This window comes from Guyanagaster necrorhizus (genome assembly GCF_019112545.1).
Source record: "Guyanagaster necrorhizus MCA 3950 unplaced genomic scaffold BT62scaffold_10, whole genome shotgun sequence".
Classification (NCBI taxonomy): domain Eukaryota; kingdom Fungi; phylum Basidiomycota; class Agaricomycetes; order Agaricales; family Physalacriaceae; genus Guyanagaster; species Guyanagaster necrorhizus.
Genome location: NW_025064889.1, coordinates 729,779 through 749,458, shown reverse-complemented (window position 1 = coordinate 749,458; position 19,680 = coordinate 729,779). Strand labels below are relative to the sequence as shown.

The 19,680-nt window shown below is 49.2% G+C and overlaps 8 protein-coding genes across 8 annotated transcripts; 4 read left to right on the top strand and 4 right to left on the bottom strand.

The window, feature by feature from the left end:
- Positions 1–210: 210 nt before the first annotated feature.
- BT62DRAFT_967246 (uncharacterized protein) lies at positions 211–2,616 on the bottom strand. Its single transcript, XM_043188855.1, has 7 exons — positions 2,371–2,616; positions 1,987–2,312; positions 1,884–1,934; positions 1,815–1,831; positions 1,690–1,757; positions 1,520–1,629; positions 211–1,462 (listed from the first exon to the last, which is right to left on the bottom strand). The coding sequence occupies exons 1-7, from the start codon at positions 2,585–2,587 to the stop codon at positions 350–352; spliced, it is 1,902 nt and encodes a 633-aa protein (XP_043040804.1). The 5' UTR covers positions 2,588–2,616; the 3' UTR covers positions 211–349.
- Positions 2,617–4,119: 1,503 nt separating this feature from the next.
- BT62DRAFT_919217 (eukaryotic translation initiation factor 5A-2) lies at positions 4,120–4,853 on the bottom strand (the record flags this gene model as incomplete). The annotated part of the gene is made up of 5 exons (XM_043184140.1): positions 4,120–4,317; positions 4,370–4,456; positions 4,514–4,596; positions 4,650–4,725; positions 4,815–4,853. 5 exons carry the CDS (start codon positions 4,851–4,853, stop codon positions 4,120–4,122), a joined length of 483 nt encoding a protein of 160 aa, XP_043040803.1.
- Positions 4,854–5,027: 174 nt separating this feature from the next.
- On the top strand, positions 5,028–6,145 carry BT62DRAFT_986600 (uncharacterized protein; the record flags this gene model as incomplete). The annotated part of the gene is made up of 7 exons (XM_043190010.1): positions 5,028–5,093; positions 5,143–5,163; positions 5,211–5,222; positions 5,270–5,338; positions 5,387–5,394; positions 5,442–5,811; positions 5,858–6,145. The coding sequence occupies 7 exons, from the start codon at positions 5,028–5,030 to the stop codon at positions 6,035–6,037; spliced, it is 726 nt and encodes a 241-aa protein (XP_043040802.1). The 3' UTR covers positions 6,038–6,145.
- Positions 6,108–6,807, bottom strand: BT62DRAFT_931142 (uncharacterized protein). The gene has a single exon (XM_043186072.1). It carries the CDS (start codon positions 6,777–6,779, stop codon positions 6,336–6,338), a length of 444 nt encoding a protein of 147 aa, XP_043040801.1. The 5' UTR covers positions 6,780–6,807; the 3' UTR covers positions 6,108–6,335.
- Positions 6,808–6,879: 72 nt separating this feature from the next.
- On the top strand, positions 6,880–10,028 carry BT62DRAFT_967234 (P-loop containing nucleoside triphosphate hydrolase protein). The gene is made up of 8 exons (XM_043188854.1): positions 6,880–7,340; positions 7,395–7,601; positions 7,678–8,182; positions 8,227–8,280; positions 8,330–8,752; positions 8,811–8,933; positions 8,986–9,405; positions 9,463–10,028. The coding sequence occupies exons 1-8, from the start codon at positions 7,282–7,284 to the stop codon at positions 9,985–9,987; spliced, it is 2,316 nt and encodes a 771-aa protein (XP_043040800.1). The 5' UTR covers positions 6,880–7,281; the 3' UTR covers positions 9,988–10,028.
- A 122-nt stretch (positions 10,029–10,150) lies between these two features.
- Positions 10,151–12,260, top strand: BT62DRAFT_931141 (uncharacterized protein). Its single transcript, XM_043186071.1, has 10 exons — positions 10,151–10,247; positions 10,308–10,406; positions 10,458–10,553; positions 10,606–10,727; positions 10,777–10,812; positions 10,868–11,213; positions 11,266–11,310; positions 11,364–11,442; positions 11,497–11,987; positions 12,042–12,260. The coding sequence occupies exons 2-9, from the start codon at positions 10,350–10,352 to the stop codon at positions 11,979–11,981; spliced, it is 1,266 nt and encodes a 421-aa protein (XP_043040799.1). The 5' UTR covers positions 10,151–10,247; positions 10,308–10,349; the 3' UTR covers positions 11,982–11,987; positions 12,042–12,260.
- Positions 12,171–16,026, bottom strand: BT62DRAFT_993569 (DUF1620-domain-containing protein). The gene is made up of 12 exons (XM_043190415.1): positions 15,710–16,026; positions 15,597–15,656; positions 15,298–15,544; positions 14,814–15,240; positions 14,666–14,764; positions 14,514–14,618; positions 13,895–14,461; positions 13,673–13,849; positions 13,068–13,624; positions 12,880–13,013; positions 12,661–12,821; positions 12,171–12,599 (listed from the first exon to the last, which is right to left on the bottom strand). The coding sequence occupies exons 1-12, from the start codon at positions 15,945–15,947 to the stop codon at positions 12,360–12,362; spliced, it is 3,012 nt and encodes a 1,003-aa protein (XP_043040798.1). The 5' UTR covers positions 15,948–16,026; the 3' UTR covers positions 12,171–12,359.
- Positions 16,027–16,383: 357 nt separating this feature from the next.
- BT62DRAFT_980326 (glycoside hydrolase family 47 protein) lies at positions 16,384–18,660 on the top strand (the record flags this gene model as incomplete). Its single annotated transcript, XM_043189500.1, is given in 16 exon segments — positions 16,384–16,430; positions 16,450–16,495; positions 16,542–16,560; positions 16,611–16,816; positions 16,874–17,158; positions 17,210–17,268; positions 17,318–17,392; positions 17,441–17,459; positions 17,504–17,530; positions 17,577–17,689; positions 17,740–17,943; positions 17,994–18,089; positions 18,149–18,190; positions 18,238–18,427; positions 18,477–18,537; positions 18,590–18,660. The coding sequence occupies 16 exon segments, from the start codon at positions 16,384–16,386 to the stop codon at positions 18,658–18,660; spliced, it is 1,560 nt and encodes a 519-aa protein (XP_043040797.1).
- Between the last annotated feature and the right edge of the window lie 1,020 nt (positions 18,661–19,680).

Genomic DNA, 19,680 nt, shown 5'->3' with positions numbered 1-19,680 from the left:
TTGCATTTGTAATTTGTGATTGTTCACAACTGGCTCTATCAGACACCTGCTTATGCAATTGTACGTTGTTGCCGGTAACTGTTGGTGCCGCCACGGCCACGTACTTTTGTCGACGTTATCCGTGACTCTCCGTACCTCCGTCTAGCATCGTTACCTTTCTGCAGCTCGTCTTTTTTTTTTGGAAAAAGCCTTCCATATGACCCTAAGGAGCATTCTTGAATCGCCTGATGATAATTGACTGTCAACAGTTCGCCTGCTCATATACCATAAGATACAACTAGTAGTACAAGTGCCAGAAATCCCTTCGAAGATGATGCAGATAGATAAAATATACTCTTAGAAGACCACCTCAAAGCGCTTTCGAAGCCCTCCACAATGGCGTCATCGCCTGCGATACAGTATTCCCTGCTTCCTCCAATGCATGACGGAGAAATTCGTCGAACACCGTCTTCAAAATTGCCCTCGCCCGCCACCTATCCGGATGAAACATCTTATGCAGCCTCTCGACCATCTTCTTGTATTCGGCTACCTCCAACTCGGCCCTCGCTGTCACAAAAAAGGCCTCCACCCCAGCCCAATCAACCTGCCCCACCTTGAGTTGCAGCGGGTCGTGCAGTACAGGCCACGGAATAACCTCAAATGTCGCAGGCTGACTCTCTGAAAACTTGATGTTCTCAAACTCGTCCATAAGCATCTGGACACGGTCGAGAGCGCGTCTATCGGACCACTTGCCAAGTCCCCAGAGGTTGTTAGCCATCATCTTCAACCGGGCGCGTTCCTTGACTGTTGCCTCCCGCCATTCCTGCTCCTTGCGCGCTTTTCCCTGTCTCCTCTCCTGCTCTTCCCTTTCTTCCCGTTCCTTTTTCTCTTTCTCCCTCTTCTTTGCGGCTTCTTCTTCTTTCTTTCGGCGGGCCTCCGTCTCTTGTATCTCCCTCATTTTTCTTTTCGACTCCTCCAGCTCTGCCTTCCTCTTCCTCTCCGCCTCTACCTTCCTCTCCGCCGCCTCCCGCTTCTTCTTCGCTTCCTGCCACATCGGCGCGTCGGCTTGCATTTCGAGTATCTTCCTTCGCGATTCTGACAGCTCCAGTCTACGTTTCAGATCGTTGATCTCCACTTGCAACTTCTCCCTATCTTCTGCCTTCATTTGCACGTCCAGATCCTTCTTCAACTTGGTGTTTTGCTCGTTCAAGCGTTGAATGTCGGCAAGTTTTTTATCTCTTCCTTCCTTTAACAGCTGCAACTGCTCTTCTAGCACAACAACTCGTCCGCGCGTTTTTACGAGCTCGGCCTTTGAACTTTCGGCTTCATTCTTCCATATCTCAATCCACTGATCGGAGACTTTGCCATCGACCACTATGTGCTTTATCCGACTGCAATCGTCCGATGTCGTCTGGGTCTGCTGAACCTCTGCTTTAGGCACCTCAGAAGAGGGAAGAAGCTCTGTTTCTTTGGCTTCGTCCGGCTATTTGTTGTCCGTCATAAACGACTGTGATAAACACGACACGAAATAGACGCATACACTCTCGGCCTTCTGTTCTTTGACAGGTGCCCTCTTGTGCTCCCTGTATTGTACACTGATCCTCCGAGAGTTGACGGTTGTTCCGTGCACCTTTTTCTTTGCGATAAAAGCTAACATAAGGGACAGGATACCCATTTAACATCGAGGCACAGAGAGAAAGAAGGACTTACCCTGATCAGCGGTGTTGAAAGACACAAATGCGAATGCCGAGCCTCTGTTCTGCCGAGGGATGCTTATGCTGGCGACATCCATTCGTGAGAATAGGTGATCAGGACTTTGGGATAACTTGGCTTACTCTTTAATACCTTCACACTGTAGAAAGCGTCAGTAGGGCCACAATTCATTGTTAGTAAGAAGCACAAACATCTAGGAATGCATTTCTAAGCATCGCCATGTCAGTTCCCCGCGCCAAGCCCTAGAACTCAGAATCCAGTTATTGGACTACATTAAATGGAAAGTACACGCACGGCACAGAACAACGTTAAAGGTTCATATGCGTGGAACGTGAGCTTGCAGCCGTTTTCTAACAGTACTGACTCAACGATGTCCTCTTCTTTGTTAAACCACACTGACGTAAAATCAACGTGGACACGAATAGACGCTACAGAGGTTTTTGGTCGCAAAAGATCATAGAGTCGACCGGCCGTGTACCCCTGAGGAAGACCTTTCACTAGCCGGGGAATTCCACCTTGTGGGGGAAACGGGGCGCTCTCTGGGTGGAGAGAAAATGCCACCAAAAAGTCAGAACCGGGTATAGAGATTTGCTGGTGCATAGTCACAAGCGCCTTTTCGGCTAATGCATGACCAATGAGAGTAAGTAGGGGAGTCTACACAAATTATGATGTACGCACTCAAGCCAGCACTAGAGAACTTGAACCTGACGCGCGCGAAAAAACCAGTCAGAGGGTCATTGGCGCCGCCGCCACGCTTTCTGTATGGCTTGACCGTGACGTCGATATCCCATCCAGTTTCAGATACTTGATGAAATGCGCGCAGGATATCAGACGCGGTGATAGAACTAGAAATGTTTGGTATGAACCAGACGGATTTCTTGAGATGAGCTGCCATGATGGTGGGGAGGCAGTGGTGGGAAACCGGTCACTCACTGCTCGGTACTAATAACTTGATCGGAATATTTGAGTTTCAAATAACAGTAAGCAGGGGTCTCCGATCGTGTACTCAATGCTCCTCTTTTTAATTATAAGAGCAAAGTATATGAAAGTTATATTTCTTGTTGAAGATGGCCAAAAGCTTTACCCATCTGTTGGGGCGACAGGAGCGGAAAAGTTTCTTTTCCAGCTGGCAGCTGAATTAATGAATAATATCTTTTGTGGTGACGGCGCAATTTAGTTGGCGTACCTTGAGCGACTGGAGGATCACCCTTCAGAGACAGATGCCCAGATTATCAAGCATATACACCTCCGATCTTCATTGTACTATCAACCCCTACTCTTGCATCTGGGCGTCATATCTCTTTCTAGCTGCCTCTCCGTCGACTGATGCATGCTCTGATGACCTGGTGTCTAGCTAGTACATTCATAGGGGAGGGTTATATGTTCTTTTCTGAACCTCTTACCCTTGCTCACCGATACCGAGATAACCAGCTACAAATGGGTCGAATCGTTAGTCCCAAGATCATGCACGACTATCTGTTTCAATAAAACCCGCATCTCTGCCAGCTGGATAAAAACAAGATGCCGGTGATTCTGGAGTTTCTTCCTGCCGAGGAAGTACGGAAATACGCTGACGGGATATTCGACTTCGAGCCAGAGATTAAAGTCTGGTACATCAATTCGACTCAACACCGACGCTTCACCTCTTTTCAGCGGAGCTCGGCGACACTGCTCATGTATGGCATCATCGGCTCCCCAGGACGGTGCCGCCTGAGGTCGATCTACTGAAAGCAAGTCCCAAACCCTTCTCGGTCCCAAAAGTCGAATTTGAAACCCTCCCTCTGGACAAAGTTGTTTGGATGCCTCGCAGTGCGTTGCCGCGGAGAAAATGTGTATATTAAGATGTTAGGTAGCGATGGAAAATAGATCATGGGCACAACTTTGGGGCAAGCATCAGCAATGAATTAAATGGCTACTTGCTACAGTGAGCCCTGGTGCGCACTCAGTCATGGTACAAGTGATCGCAGCTCTGAGGTTCGCTGTCTGGGATAAAGCAAAGCATCATAATAAGTAGTGATGGAAACGTACAGGCCGAGCAACGGGACTCCTAATCTAAGCGGTCAACGGTCCGAGTTGCATACGCCTACTGCGCGGATACCAAGAAACTGAGAAGTGCAAAAGGATGGATGGATTACCGATATGGTGTTGTATGCGGCCAGACCTGACGACATCTCTTGTAGCTCGTCAAATGACAGAGCCAGTTCAATCGTTAGGATTACTTGTCACAAAATTGCAATAACTGCTGATCTACACCATCGTTACAATGAAGAATGTTGGACGCAAACGAGGGATAACTATAAGTGCAAACGACACCATATCACACTCCGAGAGGTTAGAGGAGGGCAAGAAGGGAAGAGCCGGCGGCACTGGAATGGAAGAGAAAGTGAAAACAAGTGCTGGAGCATGAGATAAGATACATACGGCCGGCTACAAGCCCTTGGGGGCCTCCTTGTAGGAAATAGCCTGCTCCTCACCCATGGCAGAGATGATGGTGACGAGCAAGTCCTTGCCATCGTCAAAGTCTTTGCTGATCTGGCCACCGAGGTCACCTTCAGGGACTTTGACATCGTCCTTGGGGGTACCGTCCTGAGTCATGAGGTTGAGGAAACCCTCGTCAATGTTGACCTAGGGTGGGAAAAATGAGTACAGCGAGGATGGGGAGGTAAAATAGACATACGAGCTGGTACTCGTTACGCTGGACATTAGGGACATCCATGTTATGGGTGGAGGGACAGATATCTTCCAACTTTTTGTTGGTGAAGATCTGTGGTCATCGATCAGTACGACGACGGCAAGGACGATGCAAAGAGCAAACACGGACATCGATGGCGACAAGATGAACCTTGGCGTGTCCGTGCTTGCCAGTCTTGGAGGTGGACATTTCGACGATCTTGCAAGGGCGGTCTTGAGAAGGTCAGACGACGGTGGTAATCGATCAAAATGGATTAGGAGCTTACTTTTGATGACGACAAATCCATTTTTGCGGAGGGCGGAGCATTGCATGGGATACGTCAAGGACGCACCGGCGCTGGCCTGGAAGAGGAAGAAAAAAGCAAAAACAAAGAACGAAGAGAAACAACTGATGTGAGGGATCTTGTTGATAACGGAGAGCAAGTACGGACCTGCTCGAAGGTTTGGTTGTGATGCTCATCGTCAGACATTTTTAACAGGGAAATAAAAGGAAATAGGAAGATGAAGATGGGAGATGGGTGATGGGTGATGGGACGCTGCAAAGTTAAGAAGGTCAACCTATCCCTTGCCCGTCATTTTTTTCACCACGTGTATTCAAACTCCGCCACCGCTTCCGGCACAGCTTCACTTGACTCCCAACTCCCATGCATCCATTTGGCGGCACCCCAGTATGTCCTCGCTGCGAAAAGGTCGTATATGCCGCTGAGCAGGTCCGTCGCCAGTGTTATTTCTATTTATCTATCATTTACACCCGTCTAGGTCATGGGCCCCGGCCGCAAGGCGAGTCTATTCCCCACTACCCCACAGCACGCTAATCATTTCCGTAGCTTTATCACAAGGTAGCCTTTCAAGTCTAATGACCATCATCGTGTTCAATGTCTTGCAGCCCTGTCTCAAATGCTCGACCTGCAAGAAGCGACTCGACTCGTATACCTTGCTCGAACACGACCAAGAGGTGCGCCTCGTGTTTCCGTTGTTGTGTTGATCTCATTCAATCTTGCAGCCCTACTGGTACGCGTTCATATGCGCTTCAAAAAACTGACACCGACACCATCTAGCAAATCGTGCCATGTACAGAACTTTGGCACCCGGGATCTGCGGCAAGCCAACCTCCCTTATGCTGCATCTCCAACACGGAGCAACGCGGAACTACCGGATACCAAGGGGCATGAAGAACAAGAGGAAGAGAAGGATACACTCAACGATTTGTCTTCTGGTTCGCCGACCCTTGCTTCAACGGTTGAGCGGAACAATACTCTGGATGCGATTAACCGCATCGCAAAGCCACTGATCCAGACCTCGACGGGTACTCGGTATGGCGCCGCTTTGGGTACGGTTTCACCTCAGACGACAGGAAAGAAGTGGGGAGGGGCTTCGACGACACCGAGGTGTCCCAAATGCAACGGACTCGTTTATTTTGCGGAGCAGGTAAGCGGGAACTCGTTCCGTTATGACGGGTGTTTACTCGGACTAGGTCAAAGCGGTGGGCAAGACGTATCACAAGGCTTGTCTGCGATGCATGGAGTGCAATACGCTTCTCGACTCTACGCGGTTACGAGACCACGACGGGACACCGCTTTGTGGTAGGTGCTATAGCAAGCTGCATGGTCCGCAGGGGAGCGGGTATGGGCTGCTTGGCAAGGCCGGAGGATGACATTGTACAGAGTCAAGCGACATTACTCAACCTCAGTTCTGTACTCTACATAACTTATCTCATGTATCTAACCTGGGCGCATTATATTTCATCTCCGTTTCTACGTTTATTTGGCTATATAGGAGAGCGAGCGGGACCGAAGGACGGCCTAGCTAGAATTAAGCTCGAACTGGCAATGTATTTGGCTGATGAGATGGTCGATGAAGGGTAGTAGTGAAAGTGAAAGCGGTTTCACTGTGGGACGTTATTTAACGTAGAAAGAAACGTCAAGTTGTACTGTTAATGAATCGAATGCGCTCTAAGACCCTCCCTTCTTCTTTGTCTTTTTCGCCTTTATCATATATTCGCTCGGATCCACCAGCTCTCCCGAAGATGACTCACTGTCCGACCCAGCCATCCAGTCAATATCACTGCCTGCACCTCCCACACCGTCAAACCGTCGGTTGAACCGACCCAGCCTCCCTTGCGCATTCGCCTCGTCTTCCATCGCACCTTCGTCAGCCCAGAGACCCGTATTCCATACCGGGTTGTTCGTCACGTCCCGCGTAAGACGGAGGAGGGATCGCGGAGAGGTGGTCCAGTGCGTGAAAGAGCTCCCGTCCGAGCGGATGACCCGCTGCGGAAATTTTGGGACGACAGGGTTCGGAAGGACGGGTTGGCGTCGTTTCCAGACGTGGGTACGGCCGTACGGTGAGGAAGAGACGTTACGGGTTTCAATACGGATTACGCTTGGCGGTCGCATTGGAAAAAAGAAAAAAAAAAAAGAAAAGAATACCCGTGACGTGACAGGAGACATAAGAGTGACTTACGGTCCGAAGAGTAATAGGCCTAATAGGGCTGAGAAAAAATCTTTGACCTCGCTCTATCATTTCATTCTTTTCCTTCATTTTCACTCGTTCGCACTGGCTCTCGTTCGTATCCTCAGAAATGCAACCATATCCACCGAAAGAGTCCTAGTTTCCACTTCTTCCCACCGACAAAAGGCTCCACTCAGTCCTGTCCATCTAAGGCTTCGCGATTTTTGCAGCAGGCCGTCATGTTCGCGACGGGCGTTATACCATTCTCAGGCAAAGGTGCTTGTGGAGACGGAGGATTTCCTGGCGAGCTACAAGCACCCTGAGCCTGAGCCGCCCCCCAGGGAAGATCCAAAGCCTATACGACCGCGGTTTGATTGGCGGCTACGCGCCATATCGAGGGAGAAGGTTGCCAAGCAACGAAAACACAAGAGACGGATACCGCCTCAGATGACGAGCCTGCTAGAGCATGAACCGTATTATCATACAGTCCTCAGGTATAGCGAGAAGTGCGTATCTCTTTCCTCTGGACGCGGCGTATGTCGCTGACTCTGTTCTCTTAGTTTCAACAGTCTCCTCGACCAAGAGATCGCGGCGGAAGAGGCAGTCCTTCACCAGCGGCTGTCTACCTGGTCCACGGAGCGGCTTACCGAGGAGGGGTATTGCCTTACGGATATGACTGCCTTTTGGCTCGAGGAGAAACACTTTGGGAGACGGACGGCGACGTTTACGCGTGGGCCTGGCGTAGAGTTGCCTGAGAACCGGTTCGAGTGAGTAGTTTACCTCTCTCGTTGACATGGGCAAAACTAATTGCTTTTTTTTCAAAAAAAAAAAAAAAAAAATTAGGAGCGGTACACAGGTTCTCGTATCTCGTATTGCTCCGCTGGATACCGTTCCCGCGAAAGGCTCGCTCATTTCACGTACACCGTTGCAGCTCAAGGTGTCCTTTCCTGATGACGCGGTGTTTGATGATCCCGAGCTTGAGGGCGCCTGGCGGCTGGACGTGGGCCACTCGTCGCTTGTGCATAATCGTATGCGTGAAGCTATCGGCCACCTGCATCGGCATGTCAAGTCGCAGGAAGCGGTGATGGCGACTGATCGAGAGGAGATACTCAATGGGACGCATTTGAGGGATGTGATACTGCGTGGGTATGACGGAGGAGATATAGAAGAGAATGTTGACACGGGCGGGATGTTCAAGGATGATCAGTTCATATATAGCTGGGCGAAGAGGTATATGCGGCCGAATCCTGTGGTTGTAGAGGGTGATCCGGTTATTGATGGTTTGAATGCGACGCAGGTCAGGGCTATGGCGCAGATGATTGGAGAGCGCTTTAGTTTGGTGCAAGGGGTGGGTCGCTTGTCGTGTTGGTTCCCTCTACTGACGGGTACTAGCCTCCTGGGACAGGCAAGACAAAGACAATTATCGAAACGATTAAACTGCTCAAGGTAATGGTTTTTACGGTGTATGTATTCATACGATCTGAGTATATTACAGGTCCATTTCGAGACCCCGCAACCTATTCTGGTGTGTACGTACACCAACGTCGCTGTGGATAACCTCGTCGAAGGGTTTGTCGCTGCTGGAGTCAATCCTATCCGGGTTGCGTTTGGCGGCAAGACGCGATCTGCGATCGAATCGTATACTTTCGAGTATAAGATGCAGAATCATCCTCTGTATTCTCGGGCGGAGAAAGTCTCGGAAGACATCAAGATGCTGGAAGACGAGGTCAAGGAAACACAGCTCCGGGCCAAGGAAGTGGCGCAAAAGGTCAACGATGGACGGACGGACCTCGTACAGCGGCTTGATGGAATGCTAAAGGCGATCGCTAAAAATGAGGAGCGGATCCAGACATTGAAGGGCAAGTTGTATGCGCTGACGCAACAGATGACCAAGGATGTGCTGGGTAACGCTGATGTGGTACGTGGATTGGATGGGATTTTTTTTGTGAATGTTTTGTTTCTTACGAGCGTCCCAGATCTGTACGACATGTCTGACTGCCGCATCTCGCGTCCTCGAGGCGACGGACTTTCCTGTAGTGTTTCTAGACGAGGCGTCCATGTCCACGGAACCAGCGTCGTTGGTTCCTCTTATGAAAGGAGTGAGTAACGAATTTTTTTTTTCTGAAACGCTGCTGATGGAGGGTGTTGCAGTCTAGGCATGTTGCACTGATTGGAGATCACAAACAACTCCCGCCGGTAATCGTGAGTCGATTGGGCAAGTCGATGAAATTAGATATGAGTTTGTTTGAACGGCTCATCGTCGAGGGGATGATTCCGTCGATCATGCTGGATATCCAGTATCGGATGCATCCGGCAATTTCTGCGTTTCCGGCGCTAGAGTTTTATGGGACGAGTCTGCTGGACGGGACGGTCGATACTGGGGGGAACATATTGTCGCGGCTTGCTCCTCCGAATTCGCAGCATCTGCAAAAGGACAGGAATGGGCAGAGACCGTCTGTTGTTTTTCTTGATCATGCAGGGGCAGAGTCGAGCAAGGATCGGAGTCGGGTGAACTGGAACGAGGCTCACATTGTGGCGAGTGTTGTTGAGGACCTGCTACTGACGAATCCGGTATGTTTCGGGGGTGATTTATATTTTAAATAAAAAGGAACTGAAAAGGTGATACAGGAACTGTCAGGGGACGATATTGGGATTATTGCACCATACGCGGCGCAGATATCGTTGCTGACACGGTTGTTCAATGTGAATACACGATACAAGCAGCGATTTTCGCTTGTTCTGGGTGAGCACCGGGCGATGCAGATTGGGAGCATTGAGATCAAGACGGTGGACGGATTCGAGGGGCGGGAGAAGGAGATTATCATATTTTCTACTGTACGGAACAATGCGGGAGGACATATCGGATTTCTTGCCGACCGAGGACGGCTGAATGTTGGGCTTACGCGGGCGAAGAGGGGGCTGTTCATTGTTGGAAGTATCAGCACGCTGAGCGTTGGACGATCGGTGAAGACAGAGAAGGAAACTGGGGCGGTTGCGTGGCGAAACTATGCTCAGTATCTGGTCAAGGCAGGTCGGGTGAGCCGGATCGTGGGGGTGAAGCTTCAACAGGCGATATATGGACATTTGCGGGCAGCTCGACGGGAGCCGGTGTTGGTTGACAGTGGCGAGCCACTGAAACGCGGATCTGAATAAATTGAATAAATTATATATATGCACATATTTTTTTTTTTTTTCAAACTTCTACGATTCGCAGTGTCGCAACTGTCGCTTACATAACGGGTAACCTTAATTTGTGAGGGCAGGGATTCAAATTGGCAAGATGGCTGGGAAATGGGAAATGGGATATATAGTAAGAGTAAGAGTAGGATGCATGCCAATCCCTTCGCATGCCTTCCTCTTCCAACGGGTGCTGCCTCCAGCTTTTCCTTGCTACTCGCTCCAGAGTCGTCAGCGTGAGTTGCCTTTGTTTTGTTCCTTTCGCTGCTGTTTAACTTACATAGCTGGTTTTCCAGTTTGCACACCCGCCAGAATCGGCGGAGGTGATGCCAGTTTCAATGTGGACACTGCGGGATGGGGACAGCGTGTGGGCAGTGTTCAAGTCACACGAAGAGGTGAGCGCGTCGCCACGTGATAGCGCCACAGTTATTTAAATTGTTGGGTAGGCATGTCGAGCGTTGTCGTTGTCGAGCGCTGTGCCGGCCCTCGACGTCGACCTCGAGCCATTCAACAAGCTCCGCAGATTCCATTTCAAGACCCAGGTAACCTACCATTTACGTGATATCCTCGAGACCCTTCTCACCCCTTCTTTAGGCGCTCGTCCCGCCACCACCACCACCACCACCATCAGCCATGCTTGAATATGTGCCCAATGACTATACCCTTTCTTCCAACCCACCCAATCCACGTACCAGCTTCAGACTTGGCGATTGGATGTGAGCTACTCTCTTTTTCCGTTTGCCATATTCCAATTGTATTTCACAGCTGCAGTACCCCGAAATGTGCCGCACATAATTTTGGGTCAGTCATTTCATATCCGCAGCTCTTTCTGACTGCCAATAATGCTCTCCAACAGACGCAACTTGGCTTGTATCGGCTGTGGCTGCCCTCGCTCCAGCCCAGCCCCGCTCTACCAAGCACCTCTGCCCCCGCCGACCCCGACATTGCCTTCTCCTCGCTTCCAGCCACCGCCACCAGTGTCCCCAGCTTATTCGCCCCAGTCTCCAGCCTTTCCACCGTCTCCAGCGCCCGCAAAGTCTGTACATCCCTTGCTCACACCCTCTGGACGCGCCTTTGCCGTCGGTGGCAAGGTCCAAAATATCTCCAGCGACCCTCTGTCCCCGTGCATCATGTACTGGCCTGACAATGAACCCTTTCCAGAGCAAGGTCAGATCCGACCCAGCGCTCTCGTAGGCATTCCAGTAAGTTTCAAATTCCCAGTCCCCCTTGCACTTTGCCTCACCACCCGGCCAGCAGCCACCCATCCTGAACACCGGGAACCGAGGACCCATCTCTCACGTAAGTCCCTCCTTCCGATCCCTTCGTCCTTTTATTTACCTCACTCGTCCCAGCAACCCGGCGATTGGATTTGTCAAAAATGCAACTATCTCAACTGGAGACGCAGAAAAGTTTGCCAGACGTGTCTTCCCTGTGCGTTCGAATAACTCTATGGACCTCACCCCGTCTTTTAACTTTTTTCGACAGACGCCGAAGGAAATGGCGATTCCATTTCTGCAGCCGTCCAGGCCGAGCGAATCGCCCTTCTCACTTCTGTTCTCGCACAGACACACGACCCTATCCCTGTCCGCTCTCATTCACTCACTCCCCCCCAGGCCCACCGACCGTTCATCAATACCTCACCGCCACAACACTCGCGTGGCCACGTTCATCGCTCCCACAGCCAGTTTGAACTCGGCACCCAGTACAATACATATCCCATCTACCAGACTTCTGGTCATCGCGAGCTCCATGCTCCTGCACCCCTGCTCCCGTCCTTCCTCCAGGATATCGTCCAGAGCCCCATGCTCTCCCCCGTCTCAACCTCTTCTGCAGATCTCAGCTTTGACGAATACGAGGAGCGCATAAGTCTCCCCACTAACAATATCTGGCGCATGGACGGCGAAGAAACAAAGTCCCTTGCAGCATTCGGCGCAAGCCGCAAAAGTAGCCTTGAAAATATCGTACTCTAATCTCGTGTGAGCCCAATCTGCCGACTCTTTTTAATTCACCCTCTCACCGTCGTCATCTAGTATATCCATTAATTTATCTTGGACTTGGCCGGACTGTCGGTTGGAACATTGTGATTCTTGGGAAACGCGTAAATGTATCAGACTTAATCTTCCCCACCCCTTTTTTTTGCCCTTTTTTTTTTGAAAACTCTGGATTGCAATCGTCGTATATATATACTTTTATGTATCACAGATATCTCTATCTTGGAACAAATAGCATGTGCTTGTTAGATTCGATCAAAAACAATGGTCCTCGATCGGAGCAAGGCCGGTGCCTCTTTTTATGTCATATCATTTGAACCGGAACATCAGATTGCCGGAGTACAATCAGATTGATTATCACTGATACCACTTTTCCCTCAGCTTCTTGTTCCGCACAATGGGCTTCGTGATCCCAATCGCTGCCGCTAATCCAAGAACGGTAAACACAAGTTGCGCCTTGTTGAAATTCTCGTCCAGCACGTCAAACGTTTTCGACGGCGCGACTCGGCTCAAAAACATGTCCAGTCCGTACACAAATACCAAACACGTAGACTCCAACAGCGCCGGAGAGGTAATGATGCGTCTGATTTTGGCAACCTGTTTGTATAATAAGAACGCGGCTTAACAGCAACGTAAACAAGAAGAGAACCACCCATACCTCGTACGTATGCGATAGCACCCGTCGTGGATCATCCGGCAGAACAGGATCATACTGCACAAGCTGCTCTTCTGCTTCTTCAGAACTCGGTTTTTGACTCGGCCTTCGCGGATTAAGAAGTCGCCGCGAGAACGACTGAACCTTGTTGTTCGTCGTCGCAACTAAAAACGAAGTCATCGCCAATCCTTTTTTTCATCTCCGGCCCTCTCGACCACTCACCAATAGCATCTTTGCTCGAGATCCCGAATTTGGTAGTCGTCGTCCCGATCGCAGAGATCCCATGCGGGAACACGTACGACTGTTCAAACACCCTTATGGCACTGTTGTCTTTGGAATACGCACACAACTCGGAACTGCAAATGTCAGTTTGGGCTTTAAATAATCAATGGCAAGCTTTTTTTTTTTACCTTTGTGTCTTGTCGTCTGCCCGCGAACCTTCGTACAGCTCAACAGTCACCATTCTGTACCCTTTAGCTTGTCCGACGCCGCTAAAGTCTTCATCGTAGTAATGATAAATCAGCCAGTTTTCTGTCAATGTCGCCCTGATATCACACTTCCCGACGTTGGCGGGAAGAGAAACTTGGTAAATTATCGTGCCCTTGGCTGCATCAACGACATACAGTCCACAACCCGGAAGCTCGGAAGCAACAGCGTCAGTCAAGACCACAAATGTCCGCGGATTCAGATACTTGTACAGTGTCGTCCGGTTCCCCAGTACTTTACCAATAGACGCTACTGGCCCTCGAGCAGCCGGAACCAAAGACTGGATGGTCTCTCCATGTGCCAGTGAGAGCGTCCAGGTCGGTCTTGCCAGAAGATAACCGCTCAGCGATGGAACTTCGGCTAAATGGTGTCCAACAACTTGGCGCCCATCTGGAACGTTCATTTGAAGCGGAAAGTGAAGCGAGGAGCCATTTTCGAGCAGAAATTTCTTCGATTCATCAGTGTCAGGGTAGAGGTGCGCCTAGAACGTCATTGATACAAGATAAAAACAAATACGCAGAAAACTGACCTGTAGTAGTTCATCCAAGACTATAATAACCCTCGTGTCGTCCTTGTGAAGCATAAAGGCGTCCACCATGGCTTCAGGTATGTCCGTTCCTTCCAAGACCTTGCTTTTCTCTGCGTTTGAACGGGCATCGAGACCTGTCAAGGCGTCAAAGTGGAATAACGTAGTGTCCAGAAGACCCTAAGACAAGTCAGAATCATTCTGTATAAAAATGCCCAGACTCACGTTGTTTGCTCGCCTCTGCGTAACCAGAACGGCTTGTGGTGACTCTCCATCGCTCACCGTTCGGGTCACAAAAATCTTGACGGGTAAATGCTTGCCCCCAACTTCTGCCGCCCATCCAAGTCCGAGAATACGGCTCCATAAAACATTTCCATTACTCGAGTCGAGAGCAAAAAGTTTTCCAAAGTCGGTAGCGACGAGAATGATCTGTCTGAATCCAAACGCATCGCGAGATAATGACCCATCCTTGGCAGCCACAGACGACGAGGCCGAAGCATACGAGCCAGTCGCAAACCTTCGGACGAAATTGAGCAAATATCGCGGAAAGTTTTGGGCGTCGGATATATGTCTTCGTACACGCTCAGAGAATTGCTCATCCCGGTCATGAGACGAGGTAACAATGTGTTCAGGTAACTCGACGAATTCGGCTACGCGAACAGAAGCCAAGGATTCTTCTCGTGTCCATTGCAGCTTGTCCTGCTGCCAGAGTTGAACTGTGCCCGTAGTCGTAGTCAAGAAGAACCGTCCAAGAACAGTGAAAGGAGAAGGATTGGCGGCATCCATTGTTATCTACATCAACTGATATCAAAGGGCTTCTTTGACGAAGAGAAAAATCACACACATGGGTTATGACCCCGTGGTTGTAGGTATCAAAAGGGAAGGAAAAGCCGGTCACTAGCCCTTTTCCGGATGCCAGGTGTGGCGCCAGGAGTTCTGCAGATGCAAACTACGATTGCTCATGTATCATCGTTAATCATACAGAGGACGACTCACCTTGAATGCATGTGACCAATAGAGGCGCCCAATATATGGATATCCAATCTTGTCAAATCCACCAGCATACAAAGATTCCGAGTGCCGAGAATTATAAGCCTAGGTTGGATTGAGAGAAACAAGGACAGAGTGTGTTGCATGTACTTACAGATCCTTCAAACTCCCAGATATTATTCAAGGCGGATCCATCTTCTTCCAATCTGAAAACGCGCCCTGCTCCATCAGACATGATGGCAACCATGTAGCCATGCTTGCTTAAACCAACGTCGAGAAGTCGTCTATAGGTTGCCCCCTTGATTGTCGTAGGTTTCTCTTTTAACGACGCTGAGAGTGCAACAGACTTCAATGCTCCTTGTTCTAGCCATGCTAACCGCGAAACGGTATTGCTGGTTAGCAATGCGAGGTCCGTGGAAGGATTTGTGACACTTGATGCTACATGGGCCGTTGAGAGAAGCTGTCCGGACTCGGGTGAGAGGGCTGCGACATGCAGAATGTAGGAAGAATATGATTTAGCCAACCCGACAGCATATATGGCAGTGGAGGTGGCAATGACGTGGGTGTATATGACAAGGGAACTACAAGTGGAACCGATGGGGTTGGTAACCAGACAGTACTTAAATATTACACCATACCTTTGGTCTTCCAACGTCCATGTCCAGCGTATGTTCCCCGACTTGGTGATGAATTGAACCATGTGTCCATTGGTCAAGGCAATGATATCCGAATCAGCTGTGAAAACAATGCTTGATCCTGTATGGCCAGGCTCCAAGGGTAAACTCGTTTCCGGAGGATGTAGACGCTTTTCTAACAAGAGAAGGCCACTCAAAATGTCAAAAGATCGTAGAGTCGCGCCTCCAGGCCCAGAAAGAGACGCAACAGCTAGATAAGAATTGTGTCAAGGAGAGGTAGTTGACTCTCTTTAGGAACGCACTGGTATCTTGCTTCTCAAATGTTACGACTGTATCTTCTGGCTCGAATACATGTCGCCAGGCTTCATTGAAGTATTCGTCAGCCTTCCACCGCAACGACACGGTCAACACGTACCTACTGAACCGTCGACAGGATTCAAAGCAGCCAATACATTCTGCTTGGTTGCTGTAAGTATGACGCTCTTCGTGTTCTTGCCTCCAACGCGGTGAAATATAGGCGCAGCCGAGGTTGAATCCACCAGAGGTACACCGACAAGTAGTTTGTGCCAGTCAATGATGCCGGCATCGGATTCCTGTATCCCAAGAGTCGTCCCAAGCCATGATGCGACGATGAGGAGAGAAACAAGCCTCATTGAGGCCTAACGAGGAGAAAAGGGACAAGAGCAGAGAGAGAGGTGCTTTCTTTGTTTATTTAAGAACGGCTCGGCAAACGTGGCAAGCGCATCATGATTTCACCTCTTTTCTTGTTTGTAATAACTTCATGTCCGACCCAGGGCCAAGGAAAAGGAAAAAGGCGTCTTCGAAACCGGCTGCCAAGCATACTCAACATGAACCCGTTCGTCTTCTTCGTCTCGTATCCTTTATGTCCTGCTGAACTCTTACTCAGAGTAGCAATGACCTGAACGTAGATTTCTCGTCCGTTCAAAAATATGCCAAGATTATCTGGATACCCTTTCTCATTGCATTCGGGACATTCATATACCTTGTGCGCATGGGTTCCTTATTATGCTATATCTCTCCTCACAAAATACCGAAGAATCCCAGTCCTGTTACTCAGCTTGTCAATTCATGGCTAGGAGAAGATCCATGGCAACCCTCGTACAGAGCTGGCATTCGTGTGCGGGTCGCCAATAGGAGTGCAGACATACCGAAAAGAGACGCAGTAGTGGAGGCATTCAAAGTGGGTTCATCGTCTCTTACTGCGGATTTTATTCACGTTCTCGCAGTACGCATGGAGAGCCTATGGTTCGTTTCTCGTCGTCTGACGTATATGTGCACCGCTGACGCGACCATAGAGAGGGATGCCATGGGGTCTGACGAATATCATCCCATCAGTCGGAATGGATCCAACCTGACGGACACCGGCGGAATTGGATACACTGTCATAGATTCCATTGACACTATGCTGATCATGGGTCTCGACGATGATTATGCTCGTGCGCGAACCTGGGTGGCAGACAAGCTGTCGTTTGAAAAGAATGGAAGCTTCAGCACTTTCGAGGTCAATTATGTTTCCATTATGCAACCTGCTGCGCAGGAGCTGATAGATAATCCACAGACAACCATACGTGTTCTCGGTGGGCTTCTCTCGGCTTACCACATATCCGGTGAAGATCCCCTCTATCTTGAGCACGCCGTCGACCTGGCCAACCGCCTTCTGCCTGCGTTCGACACAGCCACTGGTTTACCCCTTCCAATGATAAACCTGATGGAACACAAAGGTATTCCAGACTCGGAACTCCCTCTGCTCGTCAGCACCGCGGAGATATCAACATTACAGCTAGAGTTCCGCTACTTAAGCTTCCTAACTGACAATGACATATATTGGGAAAAAGTCGAAAACGTGAGTGATGATCGCTATAGATGTGAAGTATAATGCGGAGTTGACGATCAGGTAATGAAAGTCATCAAGGCTGCGAAAATGCCCCACGGTCTTGCTTCCATCTACATGAGGTCCTTCCTTTCTGTACACATTGTTGTCAGTTTGACTAACGAGTCGTAGTCTGGAAGGGGGTCAGTTTGTCCCATCGGCCATTCGTCTGGGATCCAGGGGTGACTCTTACTACGAGTATTTGCTGTAAGTGGGTCATTCCAAAATATACTCTCCCCATTGATCCCGCAACAGAAAGCAATATATCCAAACTGTGAGTTTGTACAGGTATAGCCTACTTATCCTGATTTCTTCTAGAACCGAACAGAGGATGTCTACCGCGAGGTACCATTTCTGATCACTACCGAAATATACGCTGAATTTTATACAGATGTATGACAACACTGTGCAAGGAATTCACCAGTATCTCATCCAAAAGAGTGCCAGCACCAAAATGCTATACACCGCAGAGCTGATACCTGAACGTAACAGGAATAATGACATGTGCGTGTTCTGAAGTGTACAACTACACTTCCGTTGTCTGATGGTCATAGCTCTTGGCGGTTAACTCCTAAACAAGACCATTTGGTCTGCTTCATTGGAGGGTCTCTTATGCTTGGAGCAACTACAGCCGGGGCTCTTTTCGACACCATTTCCGTACCTCCGAGAGGACAGGAACTCGCTCCTACGGGGCTACGAGACTGGAAATCAGGAGCAGCCCTTATCAAGACTTGCATGGATACTCACGACACTGCTACGTACGTGCCTTGTTACTTTCATACCCCTCAAAGGTGCTCACTTCACCCAGTGGATTGGCACCAGAGATCGTCTACTTCAGAATACCTAGCGATGGAATAGATCAGAAAGTCGGCGCCCCTTCCGATTGGTACATCAAAGGCGCTAGGTGCGGCTGAACCTTGAGTTGGGCTTATCCCGTTTCACTCATTGCTGTATGTCACTCAGACCGGGTGCTTTCCCTCCTTACGACGCCCGTTACATGTTACGGTGCGTGGCCGGACTTTTCGGAGTTCCACGAACTGAATGATAATCAGCCCTGAAACGGTGGAGTCGCTCTTCCTGGCGTACCGACTCTCGGGCGACAAGAAGTACCGGGATTTTGGGTGGAGAATTTTCCAGTCGATCGAAAAGTATTGCAAGGTTGAGACTGGCGGATATGCGACGATTGTCAACGTCGACGAAGTTCCTGTACGGCTCGAGGATAAGATGGAAACGTTCTTGCTGGTTTGTGACTTTTTTGCGGAAGTTAGTTTTAGCTGATGATCTTTCCCAGAGCGAGACCTTGAAGTACTTGTATCTGCTTTTTGATGACGCAAATGTATTATCTCTGGATAGTGCGTATTTCATGCTATTCCTACGAGCTGTTTTCCTGAAGACCACGCACAGAGTATGTGTTCAACACGGAGGCACATCCGCTACCCATATTCAATCCAACAATAAGAACCGGATTCTCGTGATACACGTAACTATCCTACCTATCCATCGCACCAAAATACACAGTACTAGTAACCAACTACGAGAGTCTTGTCTCATTGTCGACCTTGAAAGAGCCATCGCTGGCTGTCACCCGAGGGTCATTATCGACTAACCGACGCACTGAATGAGGCGCATTGCTTCATAATAAGTTTCATGACTCACAAGTCCCCGATACCGGATGTGCTGAGCGAGTCTACATAGTTCTCTCCCTGGGATTCTGCATTGAGGTATGCATCAATGAAGTCAACGAGTCAGAAGTCAAGTTCTTTAGCAGTGATGATGGTGAAGAACATGTGTAGAGACTCATACTACATGACAGCTACAAATGACTCAAAGTAGTGCAGTCCTTTGATCTGAGTGAACCCCTTCACCACTAGCCTCACTTTTCACCTTAGTAATTCCACAGTGAAGCTATCAATCTTCTTGTCATACACTCATCTGGTATTGATTGTTTTCATCCATGGTTCTCTCAGGGCAACTTTCCATATATTCCATTCTTCCATGCAACAAATCTCTTCATCCATGAGTGGCCTTCAAGATTCTTGTTTGATGATTGCTTCATCATGGTTTTCAGGGACCCACTAGTCATATCTGTCTGAGATATTCATGAGTTCTGAGATTTTGAGGGCAATTACATCTTCTGAGTCATCATCATCAAGATCCATCAGCAATCATACAGTCTTGGCATTTGCTCAGTCCTTCTCTTAGGTCTTGGCAGCTTCTTCTCTCCAGAGGTACTCACTTGATTCAATTTGTGCATGTGAAGCTTTGGTACTAGCTGGAGCATCCACTTTTATTGTCAGATCAATCATGGACATGGATTTGATTTGGTACTAAGCATGCTTGTCACAATTTTTGCCTCTAAATCATGACCTGCCAATGCTTAGTAAGCAGATGCTTACCAATTCCAACCCCAGGCCAACCTTACAAAAGATGATGAAGACATGATGACACCATGGCTACACTTTATTCATTGATGCACAATAAGATGACAAGAAACA

Coding starts and splice junctions, on each gene's coding strand:
- BT62DRAFT_967246 (XM_043188855.1), bottom strand. CDS start 2,587: ATGGCAGCTCATCTCAAGAAATCCGTCTGGTTCATACCAAACATTTCT. Junction 2,313..2,370: donor GTTCTCTAGTGCTGGCTTGA/GTGCGTACATCA, acceptor GTCATGCATTAG/CCGAAAAGGCGCTTGTGACT. Junction 1,935..1,986: donor CTTTAACGTTGTTCTGTGCC/GTGCGTGTACTT, acceptor TCTGAGTTCTAG/GGCTTGGCGCGGGGAACTGA.
- BT62DRAFT_931141 (XM_043186071.1), top strand. CDS start 10,350: ATGTGGACACTGCGGGATGGGGACAGCGTGTGGGCAGTGTTCAAGTCA. Junction 10,554..10,605: donor GATTCCATTTCAAGACCCAG/GTAACCTACCAT, acceptor CCCCTTCTTTAG/GCGCTCGTCCCGCCACCACC. Junction 11,214..11,265: donor GCGCTCTCGTAGGCATTCCA/GTAAGTTTCAAA, acceptor CCACCCGGCCAG/CAGCCACCCATCCTGAACAC.
- BT62DRAFT_993569 (XM_043190415.1), bottom strand. CDS start 15,947: ATGAGGCTTGTTTCTCTCCTCATCGTCGCATCATGGCTTGGGACGACT. Junction 14,619..14,665: donor ATTGGTCACATGCATTCAAG/GTGAGTCGTCCT, acceptor GAGCAATCGTAG/TTTGCATCTGCAGAACTCCT. Junction 12,600..12,660: donor TGCTATCGCATACGTACGAG/GTATGGGTGGTT, acceptor TTATACAAACAG/GTTGCCAAAATCAGACGCAT.
- BT62DRAFT_931142 (XM_043186072.1), bottom strand. CDS start 6,779: ATGCGACCGCCAAGCGTAATCCGTATTGAAACCCGTAACGTCTCTTCC.
- BT62DRAFT_967234 (XM_043188854.1), top strand. CDS start 7,282: ATGACGAGCCTGCTAGAGCATGAACCGTATTATCATACAGTCCTCAGG. Junction 7,341..7,394: donor GTCCTCAGGTATAGCGAGAA/GTGCGTATCTCT, acceptor CTGTTCTCTTAG/TTTCAACAGTCTCCTCGACC. Junction 8,753..8,810: donor TGCTGGGTAACGCTGATGTG/GTACGTGGATTG, acceptor CGAGCGTCCCAG/ATCTGTACGACATGTCTGAC.